The sequence below is a fragment of the Xiphophorus maculatus genome, chromosome 12, assembly GCF_002775205.1.
Source record: "Xiphophorus maculatus strain JP 163 A chromosome 12, X_maculatus-5.0-male, whole genome shotgun sequence".
In the NCBI taxonomy this organism is placed as follows: domain Eukaryota; kingdom Metazoa; phylum Chordata; class Actinopteri; order Cyprinodontiformes; family Poeciliidae; genus Xiphophorus; species Xiphophorus maculatus.
Window position 1 is genome coordinate 28,667,264 of NC_036454.1, and position 21,324 is coordinate 28,688,587.

Here is a 21,324-nt window from a genome sequence, read left to right on the forward strand (position 1 = left end):
TGTTGCATATATGCGTTATTATTCACACAATTTAAAAGGAGCGACCTGGATTTTTTTTTGTTGAACGAAACTCTCATTTTCTTGTTCTTTCCAATCTGCCGGAATTGTTCTAATATTTGTTTTCCTTTCTCCGTGTTCTTCAGGCTTAAGACAGCAATAGCGCGACATCCCCGGCTACAAGAGGATCTCTCATATCACTACTGCCATTTCACAGGAGCTCATTTTTGGAGAGGGACTTTGTACAGAGAAGAGGATTTCAAAAGAATATGGCCATAACAGAGACTACCCAGTAGCAGTCGAGTTTTCAGAAGAAAAAAAAGATATATATACACTTCCTACTTGGTCATATCTACATTCCTCGACATCATGTGAATTTTCCAGTGTGGACTCTTGCTCTGAGAGTAAATTTGATGGAGGCTGGTGAGGGCGCGACGAGAAGAGGAGGAAAGGTAAAGCGGAATAGAGGGAAAAAGAACGTGCAATGAAAGGATACGGGGAAAAGGACGCTCCTTTTTTTTCCTTTTTGGTGTGGTTTGGGGAGTTTTGGAGAATATGGGTTTGTTTGATTTTGGCACGTCGTTGTGATCAGAGTTGGGGAAAGAGAGCAGAGAGAAACAAAAGGAGATAACCGAGCCTGAGAGGAGCCGTAGCATTGTAGAGGAAAAGAGTAAAGAGTCTGTCCTCATGAACTAAGAAAAAGAAAAAAAAATCCATCTGGGTTCACTGTGTGTTTATATATATATATATATATATATATATATACATATATATATATATACAAAAAAACGACAAAAAACTGCTTTTACTTCGGTATTGTGCGTCGGGTGATCAGATTCAAACTGATTCATCAGATTCAGGTGATATATTTGTAGTCAAGAACCTGCAAGTTGGGATCTGGGGAGAGACAAGTGACATTCTGAGCAAGACTGGAGTTTCATCCTTCACACGGAAAGCTCAAACGGTTCCAAAACCAAATCGGAGGAGAGTCTCTTTCGTCCTGTACGAGCTTCACGGCTTCGCTCACGCAGCCGCCATTTCTCGTGTGACACTCTCAGGTTGTGTAGCGGTGTGTTGTGTATCGAAGAGGACTCAAGGCATTATGTTTATAAATGGATTTGTGTTTCTGAGGAGAAGCAGACTGTAAAAAAAAAAAAAAAAAAACAATAATGAGGATTCGTCTAAAATCATTTATGTTGGATTTTATATAAATGTATATTAGAGTCAGACAAAAAAAAAGGAAAAATTGTGATTTAAAAAAAAAAATCTGATTTCTTACCTGTATATTAATATCACTTTGTTTGGAAAGCACATTTCATTTGATGAAGGCTCACTGTTGTTTGTAATCAAAAAATAACTCTCTTGCATAACTTAAAGGTGTGTCAAAGCATCGTCGAGCCACACCGGTGTTCACCTATTTATATTTTGTATTTGTGGGAAAAGGGTCACAGGAAGGAAAATGAATCTGGATCCATGTTCTGTGGCAGCTCCTGTGTCTTCAAAACAGGAACAAGAGATGATTTTTAATTTTTAGAAAAAGTACATATATATATATCTTCCTCATGCGTTTGTACGTGATTCGATTGCCACCAACTCACCTAATCTGCTGCATCTTTAAGGAAATGATCCAGTTGTGAGCATGAATATGTTTGTATTCTATTCTTTTCTTTTCCAAGTGCCAGTTCTTCTTTTCTTCGTGGAGTCATTTGGGTGTTACTTAATCCGCTCGTGCAGGAAGATGGCTGGAGACGAGAAGGACAGCGCTCTAAATTAAAGATGGGGTCTTATAGTATATATATATATATTTTTTACAGTCGAGTTGCAGAATCGTCGTTGCCATTGCAGAGAAATCGAACCCCGTCTGGTTTTCATGCGTCTCTCACTCAAGGCGAACGGCATGTGCCTGCGTTCAAGTCCGAGTTAATTTTTGATTCCTTTTCTTTTTCTTTTTTTTTTGTTTGTGACGTATGTGACTTTGTAAAGCTTGCATATTCTACAGTGTTTACAAAGGTGTACGTTGTGGTAAAGAAAAAAAAAAAAATCAATGGAATTTTAAAAAAGCATCGTTCCTGTATGTTAAAACCCAGACTTCTAGAAGGAAAAAAATGTCGTCATGACCCGAACAACCCCTCCTGTGTGTCGTCAGACGTGCGTGCTTTCATCGGACGAAGTCCCACGTCGACCGTCTCCTCCTTCTCGAATGCACTACCACAACCAAAGGATCGGGAGTTGTGCTCATCGTTTCTGAAGTAATAAAGGGCTCTCAGTTGTGTGAATGTGCAGCCCGCCTCCAACAGTTGTACATTCGCAGAACGCAGAGCCACGCGTCTGTGCCGTTAAAATCCACGAACGCAAATACACACACGCGCAGAATCAAGACAAACCTACCTGTGTAGATTCAGCCGATTCAAGACCGTGAAACTAAAGTAACTGAGTAGCAGATGTGTTTGTACCTATCATGTGCCTTAATCTTTTCCATGCTAGATAAAGAGAACTGTGTTTTATATAAGTCCCATTCCACAAATTCCCTTTCCTTTCCCCAACCCCTAGTGTCAGACTCCTTACCCTCCCTGACCCCCGCCATTCAGCTCATCAATCCATCCATCCATCCAGACCCCTCTACCCCAACTTCCACCTCACTGTCCCCCTCCTAAGTAGTTTAGACTGTTGGCGGGTTGCTGCCTTGATTTACATTGTAATATAAACTTTTAATGAGGTAGAGAGCATTTGACAAATGGGTTTGATTTCCTAGAGAAGTAAAGCCGTCGGCGCTTTCGTAGTGAGCAGGAGCGATGCCACAGAGACAGAATGTAATATGTTAATTTTACTAATACCCAGAGGCAAATATTACGCTTGTTAAACATAATGGAAAAATACTGGTTTGTAGAGTATAAATTTGGTGTGTTTTCAATAAATCATGCCTGGAAATTAAGGGTTGTCTGGTTTTGTGTCTCATTTGCTTACAGTCCAAGCCAATCTCCCTGCACTTTAAAGGGCCAGCGTTGTGTAAAATCGACTTTATAGATATATGGTGTTATTCCTTCATCAAAAACAAACCTGTTGTGCTGCCTTCATTCTTTCATCCATGTTTGAGAAATCCCTTAATCTACCATGGCAACGATTCAGCTGTGCAAAACACTTGAGTGAACCTAGCGCCACCTTCGAGACAGTTTCCAAGCCTCCCCAGATCTGCCCAACAGAGCCGCCCTCCTCCCATGACTCCCCCACTCAGCTCCTTCAAACTAGCCAGCAGCAGTTAGCAAACACCTGGTGGAACTGCATATCTGCTGAGCTTGTTATATGAGCTGCTTCCCAGTGCAATGCTAGTAAAAACCTTAAAGGGTTAACAGGGGAGCTGTCCCTACCACCAAGTGAGCAACTCCACAACAAAAAAAGTACATCAGACCTTTATGGAAGAGCGGCAAGAAGAAAGACACACTTAGTCCGGTTTGCAGTTTGTCCAAAGCGATGTAGAGGGCACCACAGACAAAGGTGTTTTAGTAAGATGAGAGCACAATCCTAAAAACACCAACATAATACTAAGATAATATAGTAATATATTATCTTAGTATTCCTTTAATTGTTTTAAACTATTATAATGTACTGAGTTCTGCTCCAGGACAAGGGATTTAAAAGATAACCATCCACCTACTACAATGTTTAAAATAAAAAATATTCAGCAAACACCAGGAAAACATACATTGTTGTCGACTAAACTAACACGGCCCAGATTAGTTTAGTCAGATATTTGAAAAAAATATATTTTGTGTATATTTTATTCAAATTTTGTGCTTTATCCATGGGACCTGTTTTGTCCCTCTTCTCAAGAATTACTGTAATACATTTACATACAACATAGAATTGTTGTATTCATTTATGTATAAATAATGAATGACTATTATTATTATTATTGAGAGACTGTTATACAATGAGATCTTAAACCTTTTTAATTTCATTCTAGAGTAATTTATTCCAGGCAATTCTGTAGACGCCTATATCCGGTCCGGGGTCCTTCTATAATAACATCATGGCTGCCCTCTGCACAGTCAGACACCGGTGGAAAAGGTTGAAATGTCTGCAGGTTTTCACCAGAAACCTTACAGGTAATGAAAGCTCTATTAAATAGAAGTTCTCGTTTACAACAATTATGTTGTAAACGTATGTTGTCTATGTTTACGTACGGACTCTAGAATCGCAAAATCCTTCGGGAGCTTAATGTAACTTCGCCTGCCTTTACGTAATAACCTTTTTAGAACTAATATTTCTAAAATAGTCTTTTTAAAAAAACAGTTTTCCTAAGAGACTAACATGCTTAGTGCATTAGATTCGTGCAAACGTTACATTACTTTACCGCCTGTCTGTATGCAAACCTGTGACATTCTTATTAGCATATTTATTGTCATTACATTTATGATTGGGTTATTCTTTTGGACTGCTAAAACTTGAAAAATACTTGAGGTTTGGTGTCTGAGATTGTGGTCATATTTAATAGTGATACCGTGCGTTCTGAACTCTCAGAACTTGTCCTTTCATTTCGTTCATGTTGCATTTTATTTGTATTTTTTGTATAGACCAACTTAAAGTGATGCACATCTGTGAAGTTGAAGAAAAGGAATCTATGCTTCTTTTAGAAAAATGCCTCCACAGTTCTTTCTTGCTTATCTTACGAAAAAGCCAACCGAAAAATTAAGCAGTTATTAACGTACAAATAAGCCTTGTAAATAACCCCAAAGTATAAAGCTAACCAAGACCAAATGTAATCAAAATACAAAGTAATAAAAATAAAGAATAAATAGCTATAACAGTTATATTATTGTGAGATAAATGTCATATTATGATTTGCCTCTATTTTAAGAATCGCTGCACATTATCTAAATGCCTAGATAGAGTCCTTGTGTTAGTCAGATGCTTACTATTCACAAGCAGTTGTCATTTTTATATGATGTTGATTGAAACGTGACGTAATGTTTACTAAATAGAGCAGGGGTGTCAAACTCCAGTCCTCGAGGGCCACTGTCCTGCAGTTTTTAGATGTGCCACAGGTACGAAATGCTGGAAGGAAATGGCTTAATTACCTCCTCCTTGTGTAGATCAGTTCTCCACAACCTTGCTAATGACCTAATTATTCTATTCAGGTGTGGTGCAGCAGAGGCACATCTAAAAGTTGCAGGACACTGGCCCTTGAGGACTGGAGTTTGACACATGTGAAATAGAGAGTAAATGTGGCTCAGTGCATGCACACGCCACACTTTCCAAACTTTTCACCTCAATTGGGAAAGAAGTAATAAGTAAGAAGCACGTGATTTTTTTTCTTCCACCTTCGTTTCATGTTTTATTTGTGCTGGCTTGTGGCATAAAGTTCCATTCAAATGTATTGATGCTTGCAGATGTAGCATGAGAGAAATGTGAAAAAGGTTCCCGTTTCTGGTAGTTATCATTCATTATCATCTGACAGGGAGCTATGACTATGACTTGGTGGTTATTGGTGGAGGCTCTGGAGGCCTGGCCTGCTCCAAAGAAGGTAAACTGTTGAGCACATTTTCTGAGGTATTCAATCATTTGTCAGATTTCTGTATACATCTGTAAATCCACAGCGGCACAGCTGGGACAGAAAGTCGCCGTTTTAGATTATGTTGAGCCGTCTGCTAAAGGTAAAATAAATTCTACGCCATTTTCCCCCCAATATGGAGGGTTTGTTCTCTAAAATGTAGAAAATGCTTCTCCAAACAGGAACAAAATGGGGTCTTGGTGGCACATGTGTTAACGTTGGCTGCATTCCTAAGAAGCTCATGCATCAGGCCGCTCTCCTTGGTACTGCAGTCAAAGATGCGAAGAAGTACGGCTGGCAGATGCCAGAGACGCTCCGCCATGACTGGTGAGCTGAGTCTAGCAAATATGTGGAAGTGTTTTTTGTCTTGAATGATTTTTGTGCCAACTGTTCCCCAGAAAACACTGGTCCACGCTTTTTTTTTTTCTTTTACTTCTGTCCAACTAATAGATGTTCACCAGGATAATTTACAATCTATAAGGTGTTTTATTTACTGGAATCAGGACTGTTGGAGCACGATTCCTAAATATCATTCACTGTTGTGTTTAGCAAATGGCACCATCTGGTGGTGTAAGTGGGGAAAAACACCACAGCAGCATAACGTTAGTCTACTATAGTTTATTTTGTCTTCTTTTCATCTCAAATTTTCATTTTTTGTTGAATGGAAATTCAACGTAACATATTGTTTTATTATAATTGAAACCCACTGAGCCCAGTTGAAGATGTGTTTGATGTAAAGGGATGTTTTCACCTTTTCCAGGGCCACCATGGCAGAGGCAGTTCAGAATCATGTCAGATCTTTAAACTGGGGCCACAGAGTCCAGCTCCAAGACAAGTAAGTGACAACAGAGACTCTACATTCCTTCCCAATCAACCCGTTGGCTTTTCTTTCACTGCTTAATTGAATTAAATTAGTCAGCCAACTAAAATGAAAGAGGTAATCACAGAATAAGACAACATATTTAATGTGCGAGACGAAAAGGCATGAAATAAGTCGGTTTATTGTCTCAAAATGTGAAAAACAAACACATCTGCTGTAGATTAGAGATAAAAGATGTATCCAATTGTAGTTTTGATGCAGGAGGCTGACATTTTTTTTTTTTTTTTTTCCATTTTTTTCTCCGAAGAGTTTTTGCGGCGCTAGTGGCTCGTATTTTTTCTACAGTAGGCAGACAGGAAGGAGGGTGAGGAGAGGGGGGAAGACATGCGGTAAAGGTTGTCGGGACCGGGAGTCGAACCCGCGACGTCCGCGTCGAGGACTAAGGCCTCCAAACGTGGGGCGTGCTAACCCCCTGCGCCACCACAGCACGCCCCGGGAGGCTGACATTTTAATTACACAGGACTACTTGGACACGCTATTAAGTATAACGGATTAATATTTTGCTTTTCAACATTGGATTTGGATTGACACTTCAGTGTAATCGTGGCTGTGATGGAAAAGCAAGTGGTTAAAAGAAAAATGTTAATTGCCTCATTCAACTATATTGAAATGCTCTGTTTTCTTGGTATCATGAGCCGTACTAAAGATGCACTGATTACTTTTATCCCTGATGTTTTTTTTAACTGCATGTACAGATTTTAGAAGTTTCCCATTTCTCTAGTTTAGGATGAAAGAGCTGCCTTCGAAATGTTTATTTTTAGCGTTTTTCCCTTGAGTGACATCACGTTGGTAGAGAAGTATTTGTAAAATAAAAACAAAAGAATTTGTGATATTTAGATACCAAAACTGTGAGATTGGACACAGATTGGAAGCTCTTAAGAAGAACATGACACTGATATAAATCCAGCTGGATCAATCGCAGACATGCCTTGACTTGTCAGAAATTCAGTAAATTTTTCCGATCGATTTCCGATCAAACTGGAAACAGCCCTGTTCCTTTTCCCAGCTGATTTTTCTTTTTTTTGGTGCATGTCTGTCATCCAGACTGACACCTCGTACCAGAACCAGAACCAAACATGGAGAAGCAGAGCATTCAACTTCTATGCACCACAAATCTGGACGAAACATTAAATCAAGAATAAAACCCACCTGTTTAGAGTTGTTTCTGAACCACAATTAATGGAACGTTGACCAACATTTTCAACATGTATCGATGATGTTGATGTAACGTGTTTTTCACGGGCGGCGTGCTTCTCAGGAACTTCATGTTCACTTGTTGATTTCCTTTCAACGAACTGCGATTCTGTTTCTTTTCCTTCCTTTTTTGTCATCACTTGAGCTTCTTCAAGGCTGTACATGTGTGTTTCACACACACCTGCGGGACTGCAGCCACATGCTGACGGAGTGGCTGCTGGAGGGCGGGCAGGTGGTAACCTCCTCTGTCCAATCAGATCCTGTACTTGGAATCAGCTTTATAATCCGCTTTGAAACTTCTTTTTTGTTAAAAAAAAAAGAAAAAAAACAAACAAAAGAAAACTGACATTTTATATAGATATTTTTTGCACGTCTTGTTAGCCTCACTTGTTCTTCTTAACTCTTCATGGTGTAATGAATTGTTAGTGATATTTTTTTGTGTGTTTTGCAGGAAAGTCAAATATCTGAACCTCAAAGGCAGTCTGCTGGACGAACACACAGTGAGAGGTCTGAGCAAAGCAGGAAAGGAGGTGGGCTGTTTTTTTTGTTGTTGTTGTTTTTTTCAGATAAAAACAGGAAAAGCTAACATTAGGGATAGAACCGATTATTATTTTGGTAATAGATTATTCTATGGATTACTCTGATGATTAACCAATTCATCGGATAAAAAAACAACATCAGCATGTTCTCCAGAGACCAGGCTGCTCTGTGGTTTAAAAGCTGTGTGGAAATGTGTGAACGGCACCAATCCTGCATTGGAAACCCACCGAAGGCTGCAGAAACTCACACAGAATGTGATGGAACATTCAACATGAGTTGAATCAAACTGTCTTCCTGAGTGAATCCTCATCTGAGTGAAGTCTTTGTTTAATATCTTTGTCTAATATCTTCTGGCTCAAGAAGATATTGGTGTGATAGATTTCGCTGTTGGTGCCACATTGAGATCAATGTTTTCTTTCTATACACTTAAAACTGTGTATATTACTAAACTCTGCGTTTTTGAATTCCCAAAGTTCCTTTTAAAGAAATTAACTGCTTCACAGCAGAGCTAAGGAACTAAAAATCTCTGCCACTTTTCACCATCGCAGCGTTTTAGCCTCTCTCTTCCTCTTAATAAAATCCTTCTTTGAAATAAAACATAAACCAGAATCCCAGGACGCTTGTCTGCCTCCCCGTCTGCATTGTTTGACCAGTTTCACAGTTTTCCCGTTGTCGCCTTCCCATACAGCGCCGTAGAGACCGCTCAGTTTTATTTGACGTTTCCTCGCCGTTTCTGAATACGAACAAAAGCTATTGCCTCACATTTCCCTGTCCTTTCCTGCAGACAGTCCTGACCGCCAAGAACATTGTGATCGCCACAGGTGGACGACCAAAGTACCCGACTGAGGTAAATAAACAAAGTGTTCTGGACACTCTTCCAAAACATGTCCGTGCGTCCTTAGAAAGTCTCAAATTTATGTATCTAAAATTGAGACCTTAAATAAATTTAAAAAAAATGTGAGATGGCTTTAAATATGTTAATCACTGGCCTTAAATTTTGCTGTGACCGGACTATTAGCTCTTGTTTATTTAATGTAGTTTACTTTTTCATCAAGCAACATTTGAGTCGAGTCCAGACAATTTCATTGCGACTCAAGGGGGTTGAGGCTACCGCTAACCAGCTGCTAATATGCGCTTGCTAGCTGGCTAGCTTTTTTGCATGTGTCATTGTTAAGCGTAACTTTATTGCCAGTTGGTTGGACGACATTCGTCTTCACCACGACTCACTTCTGTTGCCGGCCCACACCATGTTACGTGCATTCTGTGCAAAAAAAGCTTGTTACTACTACTATATAAAACATTTTAAAAAAATTATTTTGTACATTTGTCATGATACAGGTATTAAATGTCATTCATAATGGTCTTAAAAAGCCTTACGTTTGAGTTGATAAAAGCTGCCATAACTGTGTTTTAGAGAGAGCTCTGTTCTTTCTCTTATATTAGTTTTATGGACAGTTTTATTTATCGTTCCAGATCCCCGGAGCTGTGGAGCACGGCATCACCAGCGACGACATCTTCTGGCTGGAGAAGTCCCCTGGGAAAACGTAAGCCTGCTTCTCTCAAGCCGCTAAAGTAGCCTTAATTTAGCGGCTTGGCTTTGGAGTGCTGAAGAAAGCCCTCCATCTGACTTTGAGATTTTCGACGCTCCCTTCTACCTGACGGCGCCTTGTTGCTCGCTGACGCTGCACATCCCGCTGTCGTGCAGCGCCGTCATTCATCAGGGACGCGCGGCTTGTTTTTCTGCCTTCCTGTCAGCCTGTCTTCGCCTCATGATTCAGATTAGCAGCGTGCATCCTGACCTTTACGGAACAAGCCCTTTAATCCAGCCATTTAGCCGCTGTCATCACCTGGTTAATTGGGCCTTCCCTGACGTTTCCTCTTGGCACGTCACGCGCACGGTGACTGCTGCCTGTGGTGTACCTGGAGGTTGTTTGCGACGCGATGAGCGATAAAAGGAAATAAGCATTTTGAAATTTAAGCACTTTGTATATCTAATTTGTCCGCACCTGAGGACAAGGAAGTGCAAAACATTCTGATTGTTTGTTTTTTTTTCTTTTTGAATGCAGATTTTGACCATTTTGGCAGCTTAATAACTATTCTTTAGTTTGTTTATTTGGGAATCTTCACTAATTTAATGATGCTTTTAGTCATCAATGTTATTTAATGATCTTTCACATGTTTTTATATTCCTTTATTTTTTCATTTAATCAGGTAAACCCCGATAAAACCCCGGTAATTTTTCACAAAATTATGAGTTTGTGAAATAGACCAACACAAAGTGGCAAATGACTGTGCAGAAGAAGGGAACTGATTTGTCAATTTTTGTTTTTACAAATCAAAATTTGAATGGTGGGGTACAGCTTTATATTCTGCCCGTTTTAACTCTTGTGCACCTAAATAATTTTTTTTTGTTGGAATAATCAATTCACAACTCACCTTATTGGTACAATCTGCCACTGTAATTTAGTTTCAGTATAAGCCCAGCTGTTCTGTGAAGGCCTCATAGGCTCATTAGAGAATATTAGTGAACAAATCCTATCGAGGAACACGGTAGTGGCAGCCTTATGCTGTGGGGATGCATTTCTTCAGTGCAAACTGAGAAGCTGACCAGAGTAAAGCTTGTAGGGCTGGAAGAGAACCAGTTAGAGGCAGAAAGACCCTAAACATGGAGTCATCGCTGAAATCAGAACATATTTATGTACCCAGTCAACGTCTAGAACTGAGAATCTGTGGCAAGACTTGAATTTCACTGTTCACTCTCCATCTAATCTGACTTAGATTGAGTTACTTTGAGTGAAGATGACAAAAAAGAATTGGAATGCTACATTTTCATGCCTCACTTTTCAGATTTTTGTTTGCAAAATATCCTTAAATCCACGTATCATTTTAGGTCAACTTTGCGTTGGCCTGTCACAACAACAAATGTTGCTGGACGATAAATCGTCCCAGAAGTTATCGCGATAAATGATCAAATTGTTGTTTTGAGGTGATTTTCAAGTAACATGATGGTAATGGCATAACAACGCAAGATTTTTGAATTACTCAAAGAACAATAAACTTTAAATTCTAAACTTTATTAACACTGGAGCCTTTTAAATATCCACAATAAATAAACAAAACAACAGAAGCGACAAATAAAATGAATTATGAAGACGGCAAACAGAATCGTCTAAGATCTAGTTGAGACCAAAACATCAGAATGAAGACTTCTGTCATTCAGTCCAGACAAATTATAAATCTTGCAAATGGAAATTATTGTTTGATTTTAATTTATCGTGTGATTAATTGATTTATTGAGTTTTGCAACAAACAGGTTAATGACAACTTTGGGGTTGCATGAAAATCTGATTAAAAAAATTTAACTTTGCCGAATTAAGCTAGCAAAACATGGAAAAGTCAAAGAGGGGCTGAGTATTTAAAATATGATGAATTCCTAAACATCCGAGCATCACTGTAGCTTTCACTCAGTCAGGACATTTTTGAGAGCACTTGAGCAGAGGAAGTGCTTTGATGTAAAAGCGTGGAGGTCAGGTCAGCGCTCTGCACCCCCCTGCAGGCAGAAGTGGCGCTTGGCGGCGTTTCAGCAGCGGATCCTTCCAGAAACGATCTCCAACTCACAGGAAAAGCTCGAACTGACGCTGTTTTGGTCTGTCAAGCCATCAGCTATGCAGGTGAGGTCCAGGGAGTTGTTTCTGCAGGCAGGATGGGTGTGTGAGGTTACAGGTGAGGGATGGGTGTCTAATGAGCCCTCAAGCCTTCACACACACACACACACACACGCCGACAGGTAAATGACAGATTTGGCCTTAGGCACTGAAGTCCAGAATTGACTCCCTTCATCATGGTATGAGGAGAAAACAAAGCGTGTGCCAGGAGGAAGTGGTCGTACCAGTAGGCCGCTGTAAGCAGCCCAATTGGTTGGAGAGACAAAAGTAAAAAATGACTAAGAACTGAAAGACTAAACGTGTTTAATCTGTCCAGCATCTCCCAGCTTGGTTTCAAATCCCAACTTTTAGCAGATACATGCATGAAAGAATATTACACTTTCTTATCAAATATCACAAAGTGAGTAACACAATTTTCACAAAAATAAATATAACCGAGCAAATGAGAATTACTTTATTCCCCATTAACCTCCTTCTTTTTATTTTAATTGCACTGTTTGTTGAGAATTCTGGATGTGGCTGATTTTGATGCAACTAGTTAGCAGGAAAAAAGTCGTCTTTCACTTACTACATGTTTTCCTTTGACCTGGCAGTCAAAGCAAAACGTACCATCCCTGATTTTTGATTGCAATGTACTTTTTGAACACAAAGATCCGCGTTTATTCACAGATATCAGAACACAGGTGTTAGTTTAGTTTTTAGTGTGAGATCTGTGTATTTGACCATTTATGTGAATCTCACAGCAGCATGAGGAAAAATAAAAGCCTTTCATTTGTGACATAAATGCCATAAATGCAGTGCAATCATTGACCTTGCACTGCCCTCAGACTACAGCAACAATGTCCGCCTCCTAACTTTGGAGGCAGATACACAAGAATATCATGTTGTGGTGCTTATCAGTGATGGAGGCTTTTTGAAAAGCCGCCCAAGGTTGAGAAGCGCTGATCCGAACAAACCTCCCTCAGTGAGGAGAAGTCTGGGGGTTTTAGGGCGACTTCAGGCAAATGTTGAACTCACTTTAATTCTCTCTTTTAGACAAATAAATACATAATAAAAATAAGCTAAGAAGAATTCTTGAATCCCAGATTTGATGGCCTCTTGTCCGTTACGTTTTGACGAACACCTGAACAAAAACAGGCACACACCCACAGAGTATAAAAATCCATCACTAAGGGTGTTTGTTGCAGCTTTGCGGATGTATAAAAAACAATGAACCACATTGAACCAGAAAAAGTGTGGGTGAGTGAGGCGTCTTCTCCGTGATGAAAGTATTGGATCACGGTAAAGCTCTTTGCCTCGTCTTTTCTTAAGCCACTTCTCAATGAGTCCTAATTGAAGCGGTACTTTACGAGGAGGCGGAGGAAGGGCAGGGAGTCTGGTTTGCTATGCTAAAAGCGACTGAGTGACGGACTTCACTCAGCGCGCCGACATGCGGCTTTAAGCCCTGAACATGACACACGTCGTCTGCGGGGATCAGCCCTCCTCAGCACCGCTGATGTTACTGCTGGATTACAGCGGTGATTCACCCAGACCACACACGTAAACCTTTAGCTTTTTCCCGTCCTCCATTTTCTTCACGCCTCTGAGGTTAGGAAGCTTTGTAATTCATCACCTCTCTAATTCTAGGATGTGGCAGAAGACCTGTGCGAGTTGGGATTATTGTTGTTTTCTTTTGGCTAAAGTGCACTGAGGAGAAATGGAAATGTATCTTGTTGTGTTTGTAATTCTTTTGAGAGCTCCTCCGTCTTTGTGTTGCAGACTCGTGGTTGGAGCCAGCTGTATCCTTTATCTACCCAGGGGGAGGAAGAAGCTCTTGTGCTTGGTCTGCCAGATTTCAGCAGACAAATTGTACAGAGTTTGATAAGTAAGCGACATAGAGCAGTAGACAAGGTATTGTTATTTAGACGGGGAGCACTGATTGCATTTTTTTCTGGTCATAACTGACTTTTGAAAGCTTGATTCGATTTTTTTTTTTTTGTCCGAAAAGATACTAAACATACCAAAGAAATTGCCAGGTTGACAGCAGTGGGGCAACTGTAGTTAACAGCAGACGTGACCTGATGATGCTGCCAGTCAGTCCTCTCTCTCTCACAGCAGAGCAAAAGAGGACAGTGACTGATTTTCAAACCTTTGCAGAGATACATAAAATCATTTTCTCATGTAGTGGCCAATCATCCAAAATTCAGAAAATTACCACTGATATATCGGTGCACCCCTATTTTTTATTTTAACCATTTGCAACACTTTGTTTAAGCCACTGGCATTGTTTTCCGCCTTAAATCCGTCTTTAAACCCATACTCATCATTTTGACCTAAAGTCAGTGAAATAAGTCTCTAAAACCGTAAGCAATTCATGACTCTCTCCCTCTCTCTTATCAGAAACTCCCTGAATCCCTCAGGTTTATTTGCTGCCGACTGGCAGCTTCAGCCATCTTTACAGCTGCCCGACGTCTGGAGAGTAGCTAAGTGTTGCTTTGGCGGTTTGCTATGCTAAAAGTGACCGAGCGACGGACTTCACTCAAACATTTTTCATCCTGGACACCCATCCAGAAGCCATCTGCGACCCAACCCAGTGAGGGGAAAAGAAGCAGCCAAAAACCAAGATATGTCCACTCATCATTTGTTCTTTTTTCATTCTGACTAGACTCAGCAGTACAAGTTGATGCCCAACAGCTTGAAAATGGTCCCTACTTTGTCTGAAACCTTCTCTAAATCTTTCAGACATTGACTTTGAAATGTCTTGTTGCTGAAATGTGCAGTACAGATAATTTTTTATTGATTCAATCAGTGAATCAATTGACTGATTGATTCACTGGCATTCCACAGCTGCTGGATTTCGATCCATAATGGCAGAAGGTCTGACCATTTTTGTTCTTGGTGACTTTGGTCCGTACCGTCAAACATTACCAAACTCCTTTCTTGTAACGGTGGATGGATTCCCTCCATCATGATCGTTCTCGCCCCATCAGGGAAGATGTTCCCATTATAAACCAATCATGCCAAAGGTTGTAACCTTCTTCACCTGGCCTCTTGTAGCCTATCACAGCCATACATAGACATTCTTCTGACAGGTCTTATTTCTGGTATACAGATTAGAATGGAAGAATTGAAACAAGAGCAACCATATTGTCACTCACCCATTACATTTAAATATATTACATGTAATTATTTTTTTAAAATAAAATGATCATTTTATTTAAAAAAATAAAATAAAATAAAAACATAATTAAATAGACTACCGCTATCCTCAACTTGGCTTAACCCAGACGTCGCTCTCGAGTGCGCCGGCTTCCTCACAGGCATCGGCTTGGACGCCACGTTGATGGTTCGTAGCGTCGCCCTCCGGGGTTTTGATCGGGTACGTGTCTCGCAGCCTGCACGTTCTGAAGATCTGCAGTTTTGTTTTTGGTTTTTTTTGTTCAGTTTAAAAGCAAACGACCCATTTCACTCTGTGCAGCAAATGGCGGGTCTTGTGACGGATTACATGGAAGCGTATGGGACCAGGTTCGTTTGGAGGTCCGTTCCCAAAAGAGTGGACAGGCTCCCGTCAGGAACCCTTCAGGTGACGTGGAGCGACACCGAAACCGGCAGGGAGCACAGAGACACCTACGACTCGGTGTTATGGGCAGTGGGTGAGTCCTTCTGCTGGAGGCTTTTACAGGATCTATGTTTGATTGTATGTTGGCATCCTTTCCGTGCTCTTCCACAAGAACGTTTCATCTTAAAGTTGACACATGGCATGATGATCCAAAACCAGTTTAAAGATGACTTTTTTTCCCACATATCTTTACACCTAAAGCTTGTTCATTGGTAACAACTTTAAAGCTGCAGTATGTCACTGTTGGTAAAAAAAAAAAAAAAAAATTTACATAGACGGTATGTTGAAACTGTCACTATGTCGTGTCAGTATGATATGAGACAGACAATCTGCTGCCTAAGAAAAGCATTCCCACAGCATGATGCTTCCACCATCATACTTCACTGTGGAGCAAGGAATCTACAATCTTTGTAATCTATAGAGGCACTTCTGCCCTCGGTTCAGCTAAATTATTTTAAATTATGTAAATTATTTACAGCCAAAAGTGTTACATTACCTTTTTAAAAAAAAAAAAAAGACAAAAAGTACTTTTTGGCAGCTATCTACTGTGGGGAATTTTTAAAGAAGTTCCATTTTATTTCAAGTCTTGGCTTTAAAATAAAGAAAACCTCTAACATTTCCATATTCTCTTATGAGACGTTGATATTTTTGCAAAATTATGTTTGAAAAGCACATATTTTCAACCAAAAGACAAGAAAACTTGAGCTTAAAGACAGAGCTGAAAGTGTTAGTGTCCTTCTGTTGGAAATTAAGTGGAAAAAAGGCAAACTGATACAAGCTGCGTCTGTTATATCTATATTTAAAGGTTCTGCAGCTTTTTAAGCGATAGTTATTAAGAGCCAATGTGGAAGGTCGAAGGTTGTTGCCGTTTGTAACCTGTGCAAATGTGGAGAAAATGAACAGGGCATGGACACTTTCACAACGCGTTGTGTCATTTCCCACTGATGTTACAATGTTCCTCTGAAATAAAACATTGGTGTGAGTCTGCGGTCCCCTTCCACCAGCTCCTTTGTCATCCTTAAAAAGTGCAGTGTCAGCAGGTACAGCATGAATCAAGCGTGAAAACAAAGTAATAAAGCCAGAGTGATGGGAATAGGCAGGGGAAGTGTCGCTCGCTCACTGCGGGCTCCCCGGTTGGAGCGGGGCAGGATGGAGCAGGATGCACCCAGGCGCGGGTCACCGCGTTCCCCTCTTTGTTCTCGCTCTGCGCCTTCCTGCCCCGTGCCAGCTCCGCGGAAACCGGCCTCGCATCTGTCACTGCCCGCCGGGCCTGCGCCGCCTCTGCCCGCCGTCACCTGTGGCCGTCTTCCTCTTTCTCATCTGTCTGTTTTCTGTTGCCCTGTCATTTCTCCTTTTTCCAGGCAGCAGAGTGATTTACAGTGGAAGGGACATCTGTCAGGCTTGTTTGTGTTGAACCCGTTTAAAAGCAACACTTCCCAAAACTCGACCGTGAGGCTTTTGTTTTGTTTTAGAGCATTTGTGTAAGGCAGTGTGTAAGAGACAGTTCAGATTCATGGCCCAAGCCCGACGCAAAACCGAAATTCTGTCCGGGTCGGACCAGAACCATTTGCTTGATGGTCGTGTTGGGCTCAGGCTTCTGTGACACATTTAATAAGCCTGCAATACGGACAGCACAGAGAAACCCAACATTTAGAATACACAATATTAAGTTACTATAATGTAAATACAGGAGTAGCTGGTTTAACCTGTCAAGGAAATAAAGTAAGTAGGGTGCAGAGGGTAATCAGATTATAACAAGCACAGTGCACTGCATGCGCGTTCGGCCCTGCCCGCTCCGCTCCTATCACTCACACATCCCAAACAATTTGCGCTCGCCTCACTCTGCCGTTACAGCAAGCGACAGGATGGAGCTGGAAAACCTTAAAAATTACTAATGGGACAAGTTACACTGCTTACCTAAATGTTGATCTAAAACCAAAAGCAGTAAAATCTTAATTAAAATGATATGTTGGATTTAATTCAACCTCTGGGCTCTAAAGTTGTTTAATCGGCTCAGGCATGACGCCTTTTTAGGCCCGATCTAAACTCTATTGTAAGAGAATTATTGGTCTGTGACCCTGCAGTGGAGATGTTGTTCCGTCTTCCCTGCCACGGCCGAAGTCCCACATCAGCACCGCCATAGACGTGTTGAGAGAACATGTTGAGAGAAACATGCTCAACATTTTCCATTGTAAGAACATTATGTTGGTGATTATTTTACACTGACTACAAATTAAAGGTCTCTATCTGCGTCAACCTTCTGTGCTGAACGGGACAAATTTGTATCATTCTTGAATTACAGTTGGGGGACTGCAAAACAAAAAAATCAGTCCGCAGGCCAGAATGACCCTACTCCACACTTTGGACACCCCTGCTCTAGAGTTTAGAACTTCAAAATAAGAGTTGCGTCGAGTATTATTTAATCAGTCAAATCAGTTCAGTTCATATTTGTATATTCCCAAATTGCATCATGTTAAATATTATCTAATTTTGTTAAATACTTGTGGAATACAGAGTAATATTTCAGCTGTTTTTATCAATAGATTGATGAGGACATTCATGATCTTGATTTGGCCCGAAATGAAAACAAGTTTGAAAGCCCTGCTTCAGGAGATATAAATAACACATAGAATCTTTACCTCACATACCTTACATTTTCAGAAGACTGCTTACATCTCTAAATCCAGAAACTTCCATGAAAGATAAAATGGGACCAATTACAGCTGACATGCTCCTGCATTCATTAAATGCCTCACTGATGCTAAAACTAGCTAACTTCGTAACCGTGCCATTTTGCAATTCTTGCATATAGTAGGTTCAATAATCATGAATCTATTTGTAAGGTTACAGACACATTTTTCTGTTTTGTCTGTTGGACGTAAAAGTAGTTTTTCTTTGTTCCGCTTTACAGTTTAAAAGCTTACAGACTTTATTACAGCAGCTTCCTCTGTCTTGCCGTAACTCGGCAACATCTATGTGAAGTGGAGGTTTTTGTTCCCATACGGCTCGGTGAGAACCGGCAACAATGCGCCGTGCGCGTCTTTGATGTGCAGGAGTTACGAGCACAAGGCCACTTCCCTTCGCTGTGGCCTCCGTCGAGGAGCCAGACTGGGGTCCCGGGGCCCCTGTGGATCTATTAAAGGCCAGAGGGTAGCGGGGGACAGTATCACCACTGTCTACCACATCCTTCTCGATGGCTGCGCCTCCCTCCACCTTTTCCCCCGCTCCTTCCTGACCCCGCGGCCGGTCCCCGCCCGTCCAGGTGTGGCCACACAAACACGGCAGGAAACAGAACATTTCCAAGCTTTCCTGTCTGCGTAACGATGGTGGACACTTCAGTCTCCTCCCCCGCTGGCCTCTACCCCGCCAAAGGATGTCATTAAAAACCATTTCCTTATTTTTAAAGGGTATTTGCCTCTCTGTTTTATACTAGAGTCGACTTCCTAAAAAGATTAGGTTTGTGTAGAAGTTCCTAAAGCTTCCCAAATGGCCACTTGGGACTCGGCCCAGAACGCAGTCTGCCTCACAGTAACTGTACGCAGTAAAACCCTGCTGGAACATCACTCTTCTTTTATGTTTTACTTAAGTTACACATTAGAAAATGTTTTTGACACATTTTGTTCGCGAGAATGTCCTGGCACAGATGACGGCTGGAAAAGAAAAAGAAAGTTTCATGGTTGGTTCTGATCCAACAAACAGCAGAGAAAGAACTAACAGAGACTCGATACAAAACCGTGTTCAGAAGAAATCAGTCTTCATACAATAAGGTGACTGCAGCTGCTACATTGTGTCGATGTCAGTAAATGCAACACACGTTTACTGACTGTGCTGATAAAGTTTGGGCTGACTCTCACCACCTTGTGTTGGACTGTATCAACAACATTTATTAAGTTTTGTTTTCAGTGAAAGACATACAGATGTGCATCACTGCTGCATAGCTTCATTCATAGTATGACATAATTGTGTTCTAAATGGACACGCTACTGACGCACTTCATTATCGGTATACAATGTCTTGCCGTTCAGAACAATATGCAGTGAGGGAGCCATCTTCTCTGGACACCAGCAGGCGTCCTCAAACGCCAAGCAACCAACAGGTTGAAGTTCTGTCCAGCCTGACCCAGCTGGTCGTATTTATCTAAACTGGCACTTAGAAAGGTATTCATACCCTACTCTTGGCACCCAGGGCCTCCTTCTGATTTTTAAAAAATTTTTTATAGCTCAACAATACCCAACTGACCATGGTTGTCTCTTATCTGCACCAGCGGGCTCAGAACTCATTTCTACCGACTGACTGAATTTTCAGCAATGCTACTTTCTCAGCTCTCTCCAGGACGCCTCCCTTTTCCTTGATCCCGATTACAATCCATAGATGCTGCAGTTTTTCTCTGCAGCCTCTTATCAGTTTGCCTCTTAAAATCTTTTTTGGCTCGAAATGAAACACGTCGTCATCATCACGTCTTGTGGCGGTGTGCACGATCCGTCCCACCCCAACAATAACAAGCTGCCGCCACGCTGCTCTCCCTTTTGTCCGTGTTCATTAGTTTGATCAGATAAGCTTCCAGCTCTCGCAGACGTTTGTTGTGGCTGTTTAGCTTCCTCTTAATGTCACAACAGGCTTTGTTCCGATTGGCCAACTCGGCCGCTTGTGTGACCGCATCAGTAGCCCTGCCGAGTCTGAAGTCGGAACTTCATTCTCACGAGGCCGGAGGTATAAAAGTACAGTCTGAGTCGCAACAATGGGTTTTTGTGAAAGTGTTAGAGCCTTAATCACCAAAGTTTTACAGCTAGCACATTTTTCACATCACTGCATCCTGATAAATGCCATATTGTTGTTATTACATTGACGGTCAGCTTTAGACTGAATTTTGACTGCAGTTGTCCCTGCTGTGGTCCTCCAGTCACAGGTGTTTGGGTCACAGATGCTTTTGGGCTGCAGGCGCCACTAAATACATCTTGTATTAATTGGTATCATGTGTTTTTCCAATAACGTTTTCAGGGTGGGCAACATGGATGTAAAGTTTTATCACTATATTTTGTGGTACTATTCTGATAACACTAAAAGTAACGATAAGAACAATTTATTACTCTTTTACTGTAACTGTGACTGCATGGCACAGCAATCGGAGCTCCACAAACACAAATGCTGCGCTTGAAAAACATATCTTTTTGTAATGTAATTAATTAATTTATTTATTTTTCTAAAAAAAACAGTATCACAAAAAAATTATTTATATCACAAAACTGAACACAGTAACTACACTTAATCATATTTTAATTTTCTTATATATATATTTATTGATGTACTTATTGAACAAACTGTGGAGAAATAGCATTTCCGACATTGTGCACAATTTTAGGGGGTTCCATTAATTGGAATTTATCGTGACAATAATGAGTCAAAATTTAAAAGAAATTTAACACAATAAATGATAAACAATTCAATAAATGCCCACTCCTGTGTTGTTTGTCGCTGTGGTTTCTCTGTCTCTTTCTGCAGGTGTATTAGCAGACTTCTACAGTGTCATCTTAGTCTCTTTGTCCTTCTTTCGCTTCTCTACTCCTATCTCATTCTTTCCGTTTCCTTTCCATCTTGTGAAAGTAGATTTGTTAAAGTTCTCCTTGGCACTCAGGCAGCAGTTCTGACTGCCACACTGTTGGAGAGGACGCGCTAAAAAAGAAATCTCGCCTCACAACATTGCTCATCGAAGCTTTAAAAAAACTGCGTTTTAATAACAAGCACATTTTTTGAAAGAACTATAAACACTAAATCCACATCAAATCACCAACACCAGTGCAGTGAGAGGATGCCATTCATTGCTGTGTTTTATTCTTACAAGACAGGAAAATATTTACAAGTCCAGCCTTAGGGAATCGGTCCTGACTGGCCGACTTCCCCTCTC

General features: G+C 40.8%; 2 protein-coding genes across 9 annotated transcripts in view; both read left to right on the forward strand.

Moving 5' to 3' along the window:
• arvcf (ARVCF, delta catenin family member) overlaps positions 1-2,929 on the forward strand; it is a 261,138-nt gene extending 258,209 nt beyond the window's left edge. For all 8 annotated transcript variants that reach the window (XM_023343118.1, XM_023343123.1, XM_023343119.1 and 5 more), the window contains one exon: positions 144-2,929. Coding sequence is in view for 1 of the 8 variants with exons in the window: in XM_023343123.1 (XP_023198891.1) it covers positions 144-149 (6 nt within the window). In the remaining 7 variants the exon portion in view is untranslated. The remainder of the gene's footprint in view (positions 1-143) is intronic.
• Positions 2,930-4,009: 1,080 nt separating this feature from the next.
• Positions 4,010-21,324, forward strand: part of txnrd2 (thioredoxin reductase 2) — a 29,920-nt gene continuing 12,605 nt past the window's right edge. The window contains exons 1-11 of the mRNA XM_005804623.2: positions 4,010-4,100; positions 5,453-5,518; positions 5,592-5,648; positions 5,728-5,872; positions 6,306-6,380; positions 8,071-8,149; positions 8,944-9,006; positions 9,633-9,703; positions 13,583-13,602; positions 15,091-15,182; positions 15,282-15,456. Coding sequence (XP_005804680.1) covers positions 4,025-4,100; positions 5,453-5,518; positions 5,592-5,648; positions 5,728-5,872; positions 6,306-6,380; positions 8,071-8,149; positions 8,944-9,006; positions 9,633-9,703; positions 13,583-13,602; positions 15,091-15,182; positions 15,282-15,456 — 919 coding nt within the window. The 5' untranslated portion in view covers positions 4,010-4,024. The remainder of the gene's footprint in view (positions 4,101-5,452; positions 5,519-5,591; positions 5,649-5,727; positions 5,873-6,305; positions 6,381-8,070; positions 8,150-8,943; positions 9,007-9,632; positions 9,704-13,582; positions 13,603-15,090; positions 15,183-15,281; positions 15,457-21,324) is intronic.